Source organism: Cariama cristata, unplaced genomic scaffold, assembly GCF_000690535.1.
Source record: "Cariama cristata isolate BGI_N322 unplaced genomic scaffold, ASM69053v1 scaffold15303, whole genome shotgun sequence".
NCBI classification, from domain to species: Eukaryota; Metazoa; Chordata; class Aves; order Cariamiformes; family Cariamidae; genus Cariama; species Cariama cristata.
The window spans coordinates 1-6,861 of NW_009607924.1; the positions used below are offsets into that span (position 1 = coordinate 1).

The window sequence follows — 6,861 nt, forward strand, 5'->3', positions numbered from 1 at the left end:
CCCTGGGGAACACCGCTAGTGACCAGCCGGCAACTGGATTTCGCCCCGTTGACCACAACTCTCTGGGCCCGGCCATCCAGCCAGATTTTTACCCATTGAAGAGTCCACCTGCCTAAGCCACGAGCAGCCAATTTATTTAAGAGGATGGTGTGGGAGACCATGTCAAAGGCCGTACTAAAGTCTAGGTAGACAGCATCCACAGCCTTTCCCTCATCTACCAAGTGGATCCACCTTGTCATAAAAGGAAACCAGATTGGTCAGGCATGATCTTCCTTTCATAAATCCATGTTGGCTGGCTCTGATCCCTGATTTTCCTGCCTGTGCTGTGTAATTGCACTCAAGATGATCTGTTCCACGGCCTTGGCCAGAACCGAGGTAGCCAATTTATTTAAGAGGATGGTGTGGGAGACCATGTCAAAGGCCGTACTAAAGTCTAGGTAGACAGCATCCACAGCCTTTCCCTCATCTACCAAGTGGATCCACCTTGTCATAAAAGGAAACCAGATTGGTCAGGCATGATCTTCCTGTCACAAATCCATATTGGCTGGCACTGATCCCCTGATTTTCCTGCATGTTCTGTGTAATGGCACTCAAGATGATCTGTTCCATGACCTTGCCCGGAACCGAGGTCAGGCTGATTGGCCTGTAGTTCCCCAGATCATCCTTCCATCCCTTCTTGTAGATAGGCGTTACATTTGCTAGCTTCCAGTCTGCTGGAACTTCTCCAGTTAACCAGGACTGCTGAGAGATGACTGCAAGAGGCTTGGCAAGGTCTTTTTTCAGTTCCCTCATTACTCTGGGGTGAATCTCATCAGGGCCCACAGACTTATGGGAGTCTAATTGGCACAGCAATAAGCACAGTGGAAAGACAAAAAATAATGGTCAAATTAAGACAAGGGAATACTCTGCCTTCACACTGTGGAAAATTTTTCACCACAAGGAATAGGGACACAGAGAATTTGTCCTCATAGCTTTTCAAGACCTACTTGGACAACATCAGGTTGCATTGTCCTGGTCTGAATTCAGTATTGACCTTGTTTAGAGCAGGAGGTTAGACTGTGCAAGTTGAAAGGCACCTTGGGAATCTGCAGTGATGGTTTTAACATTACAGGGATTTCAGTCTTTGAGACTTAAAAGGTCACTAATATTAGCCACCTTAGAAGAGGGATCATCATACCTCTACAGCTTTTCTTTTTAAAATTATTTATCTTTTGTGCACATAAACCACTGATTGACACCATCAGGTAACTAGCAGATATATATTCCTTTCCCAGTATTTCACCAGAAGTACAGGGTGCAGCACAGCTACTAAGCACACACAGACAAACCAAACCAGCTCCCCACAATCATCCACTTCAGTGATCTGCCTCAAAAGTGATCTGATGTACTTGTGCATTACCGCAATTAATTTTGTAATTCAAAGGGGATTTGTAAGAAAGTTATGCACAGCAAGAAAAGATAATCTAATTTGAGATTCTAATAGCTTTATAGGATTCCTCAGTAATGCATTTAGCAAAGGCAGAGTAAGGACAAGAATTGCTCAGCCGTTCTAGTGTGCTCTAATCCATTCTAGTCAGGAATACGCTTGCTCAAACAGAGACTGTGGGTGGATGTGCAGCAACGGCTCCCAGCATCAGCACCTTCTGCAAGATCTATTTAGTGATTCTCAACAAGCTTGGAGCACTCTGGACCACAACTCAAAATAACAACTTCTCTTAATCAGTTCATGAAGTTCTGTGCAATCTCTGTTTTCAAGACTAGTATCTACACTCCATCCTGTCCATAGATGAGGAAAATGTAGCTGTGGCACAGCAGCAGATCTAACATACATTACTCAAACTGAGGTAGCACATAAGAGAATTTTCATCTATTCTGTTAGGTAATGCCAAGACACATGAAGACTTACAGGGGGATCAGTTATTCAGTTCAAAGCATCATATAATTTAATATCAGATTTTTTTAATATAAATTCTTGGTCAAAGCATATGAGGCTGAAATGAGTTAGATTCAGCTGTGAAAGCCAATATCCTGTGACAGATCTCCTTTACAGTAGGTGTCATTGGTAGAACAGGATGGTACACAGGAAAGTTACAACAGCTCCTAAGGAACTGAAACCATTTGAGCTGAAAACACCCACAGAAACATTTAGTAACAGGAGACCTAAAGCAAGCAAAAGCAACTGTGCAAGCATAAAGGTGTCATATCAAGCATTTGTTGAGCACTTATCCCTATCAAGCGTCTTATACTCTTTGTATTTTCATTCTTTTACGAACAAGGATGTTTTCAAAATGTAATGATCTTGCTTTTGTCCATCAGTAACTATTTAGATGGCAGTCAGCTGCAAGTATCTGATCTAACTGGGTGAAAGACACAAGCAACTGCATAAACAATCTAGATGGGCTTGTACATGTTTGACTATCAGTGGCATTGAAGTTATTCCCACCACATCATCACAGAACAACACTCTGCTCAATCGCACAGCCACAAAATAGGTAAGCCCCTGAAATGTGAGACACACTCGATGAAGCACCTTTGTTGTGCAGCTCCATACAGAGAGCTTTAACCAGAAGAAGAAGGAAATGGGAAGCATGAACTTACTCTGTTCATTCCCTAGAGGCTGCTCCAGCATTGCCAGGATGACACTATTGTCCAAAACGAAGTAACGGAAGCTATGCTTGTTTATGGTAGGTAGACGAGAATATTTAATTAATGTGGTTTCATTCACCAAGCTGCAAGGAGAAGCAGGGCCACTAGGAGAAGGAAATGCTCCAAGTAACTGCATAATACTGTAAGAGAGAAAAAAGTTAAGAGTTACCACAGATTAAGACGACAAACTGTTCCACCCAAGCACAGACCCTCACTCATATTCTTCATTTATATCTTGGCATAGCAGTTACCCTACCAGGGCAAGTCTGCCCTCTCCAATCAGCTGGTTTTAAAACAGATCCAGTAACTTCAGAAAAACATACATGAAAACCTACAAAGAAGGGTGCTCTGCCTACAGAATGAGGTTTTTTTATGACCTGGGTTATAAAGATATTAAGATATGCTTTAAAGTACAAAAATCTGTACCCTTCCACAGCTTTTTTAATGTTCATTCTTATAAGAAGATTATGGATGGAGATAATCATCCCTACTTTAGCCCACTCTCATATCAACAAGGCAGATGTGGTAGATGCACTAGTTATGACTGTCTTCACTTTCTTCAAATACAGATTACACTAACTTAAAACCCTTTAAGAAAGACTCAGGATCACACAAGCATGACTACCACAGATTGTAACCTTCCTTCAAAGAGTGTGGTCCAACACTGCCTACCTCCTTGGAGCCACGCCTTGGGAAGCTCCTAGAAGTACCAACTTAAATCATCTGAAGTTGTACAGGATCTACCTAATATTATTAGAAACTGAAAATTTATATGGCAGGAACCAGTAATGAGAGTTGTCCAGTGTCAGACTGAAGATCATATGATCTAACTCAGGACTTGATTCTTAACACCACCACCGAGAACAAAAGTAAGTTTATTGAAGTCCTCCACACACACTTTTCCACCTTACTCCAAGAACAGACAGTTTCATCTCTCTAAATGAAAAGAGGCACTTTTAGGCAACAGGAAAGGTTTGTCCACAGTTCCAATGAGTAGTTTTTTTTACCGTGAAAATTACACAGTTGTTTTTACTAACAGTAAAGTTTATAACAATTTTATTGCAAAGCAGAGCAAAAAAAAAGAAAGCAGCTATTGCCTTTTTCAAAACATATTTATCCTACCCATCCTCAATCTGTCCTGTCTACCATCATGCTGTTCATCCACTAAAACAGTGCTTTTCAACATCTCTGGAGCAAATCTCAGTTTTCCTCTCCGTGCTTCCCCTCCCCAACCCACACATTATCTGTTACTGCATTTCCAGGAGAACCTCTCAAATATATTAAGCAAGCCCAATGCTGTGGGCAGAATGACATCCCATCCTGCACCAGCTTACAGCTCCTGCATGTGCCATTCCCTGCTGCATTACACATGAGACACCGTCTATCAGTTTTGCAGTCAGTGTGGCGATGGCATATCTTGTCAGGCTGAGGATAAGGAGAAGGGGGAATGGAAAGACAGGATCGCTAGGTCAAGTAGGAGACAGAGGGAACTGCTGTTCGCAGAGAGGACTGGCTGAGAACGGAACACCAGGGGCTGCAGGGGGGCTTGGGTTTTGCTCTCCAAGGAGGAGAACAGGCAGGAGGGGAAGACAGCAATCACAGGGATTGTTTTTCTATTGAACACCTGTAACAGGAAGGGGAAGACAGCTAAGGCACAGCACAGGACAACTCTGCCCAAAGCACAAAACAGGGAGCTTCTGGCTGACTTTTCAAATGCTCTTGGCTACATCACAGAGATCTCACCAGCTGGGAACTCCTAATTAAAACACTCTCAGACAAGGCAATGCTAAACAGTAAACATGCTCTGACAAATTACATACCACGTTAGTGTAGCTTCAGCAGCATCCTTCACTCTCATGGATGCAGGGTTTGGCTCCTTATCTCCTTTGTACTTGACCTCTTGCTCACTGTTTTTCGATTTACTTCCCGAAATGCCAAGCTCCACAATCTCCAGTACCTCTTTTAAACAATCCTAAAACGCAAGAGGAATCACCTTAAAGCAGAAGCACTCTGATAAACATCTCCAAGACCTCAGTGAAACAGTGATATAGCATCGATTAAAATAAAGTACTGCTGGTAATATGAACCCAGAAATAAAGGCAGAGGTTATTCTAAAAGACAGTGTTGGAACAGGACCACATTTGCTATAGGAATGATATTTTCTCCATCTACAGATGTCCACTTATGTTTTTATTCTAATGGTAGAAAGTGCTCTGAATGAATATATACACACAATATATTCCATTACATATGTACAAAACCGCCAAGAGGACTAAGAGTGCAACTGAAAAATGTAAACATATTTAAAAGAGATAAATGCATTTCTGAGACTCTCTGCAGAACTTTTAATTAAGTTCTATGCACATTAAGAATGAACTCCTCTGGAAAATTGCAAGAAATCCTTTTCCAAGTCTTTCAATTGACAACAGCTTTCATAAGTAAAATATATTGTGGTATCTAATTCATCAAGATAACAATACCAATATTCTAAAAGTACACAGCAAAGCTTCAAATTTATTACAGGAGAGGCCAACACTCAGTAGAACCACAGGTATGACTCACAAGTGTTGCTCATTACAAAATCATTTGCTGAAAATATTTGGATTGCTACAGCAAAGGTTCAAATCTCATGGCTTGAACTATAGAAAAACAAGGAAAGCATTCTCATGACTAAATAACTGGCTAAAATCTGAACACAAGTAGTCAGTTTTTACTGCCAGAGACCAGGCAGGGTTCTATGCCTTGGCCTGTGTCCTTCCTTATACTCATAATTGATGCAGAAAAAGAGGTCAAGAAGAAGATTAAAGTTTTCTGACAGAGCAAAATTAACCAGCGTGAAGATGCAAAGACTGGTCATGAAGAATTACAGAAGGAGTTTACAGCATCGGCTAGTTAAAACAGCAGGTGAAATTCAAAGCAAATATAAGTTGAGACACCTAGAAAATTACAATTCTAATACTTGCAAATGCAACGAGAAGTTCCCATCTGACCATCATGACTCAGGAATGAGCTACTAAGTGTCCAGTATATACTGCACACAGTATGTAACGCTATTTTGATATTCAGTGATAATTAAAAAAGAGAACCTAATGAAAGGAAATAAAGCATTATGCAACTGAATAAACCCATACTGTGCCACATCCAGGGAAACCATCCTGTCCTAGTCACCTACTACCATGCCAGTATCCCAAAGTGCATGCAGAAAATAGCTTTATTTAAAGTTCTGCTTGTGGGTTTTTAATTTTCTTTTTATTTAAATACACATATGCTATAGACTATATAAGCAACATATGAAGATATCTAAAATATAAATTATATAAAAACTATATTGAAATATTATATAATACATATCAATATACATTATATATAAAAATATAGAAAAATCACTAAGCTGCCTCTGCAAGGAGATCAACAGTGAAAATATGGACTCAAATTTTTTTTCTTGTAACAGCAGGGCAGAAGGCTGTTGGAAACGTGCATCTTTCATTTCCTGTTCTTTTCAAGCTTCCCAAGCAAATTCCATCTTGGATTGAGCTATGCCTTGCTCAGTTTCTAGAAAACAGGTTTCTTGGTGAAACAAACTATGATTATCAAAATATTAGCATCAAAGGAATTCCATTAAGTCTAGAAGATGCTTTTGTTGGGTAAGAGCTGAGAAATGAGAAGAGACATGGCTTTCAGTGAACTTTATCTACAGCAGGTAGCCATGCTATATACCTATACACATACATGCATATATACACCATTAATTCCCATATTTCTCTTTTCACTTGCTGTTTTTTCAGGTTTTCTTTTCTTCTCTCTTTTTAGAGTCTCACAAAGCAAGAAGAAAGATCAAGACATTCTTAGAAATACAAAAGGTAATTTTAAAGCCAAAAACGTTTTTGGTGAATAAAGAGCAGAAATCAAAATTTAAAACTAATTTGCATGGAAACTAGTTTTGAAATTCCTAGTATGCTTTCAAAAACTAAGAAAACCACATTATTTTGAAGTATCAAGTACAGATAGGTCGGGCATGAAAGGCATTACAATTTGGAGCGCTCTGAATATATCCACCGGAGACTCTTACCTTCTCATCCAGCATGTCAGGGTGCTCAGTGAGCCAGACGCAGAGGCACTGGAAAGCTGCCACTATCATGGAGTGAAGGTCGCGGGAGTGGAGCGGGGCTGGGCGGCTGCACTGGTACACGATGTAGCTGCACACTGAACTAATAG

At 40.4% G+C, this 6,861-nt stretch overlaps 1 protein-coding gene across 1 annotated transcript in view; it reads right to left on the reverse strand.

Annotated features, from left to right (window-relative positions):
• Positions 1–617: 617 nt before the first annotated feature.
• Positions 618–6,861, reverse strand: part of RALGAPB (Ral GTPase activating protein, beta subunit (non-catalytic)) — a gene marked incomplete at its 3' end in the record, with an annotated part of 37,995 nt that continues 31,751 nt past the window's right edge. The window contains exons 16-19 of the mRNA XM_009696933.1: positions 6,716–6,861; positions 4,467–4,618; positions 2,599–2,786; positions 618–836 (exon numbers count right to left, since the gene is read on the reverse strand). The exon at positions 6,716–6,861 is cut by the window's right edge and continues 28 nt beyond it. Coding sequence (XP_009695235.1) covers positions 618–836; positions 2,599–2,786; positions 4,467–4,618; positions 6,716–6,861 — 705 coding nt within the window. The remainder of the gene's footprint in view (positions 837–2,598; positions 2,787–4,466; positions 4,619–6,715) is intronic.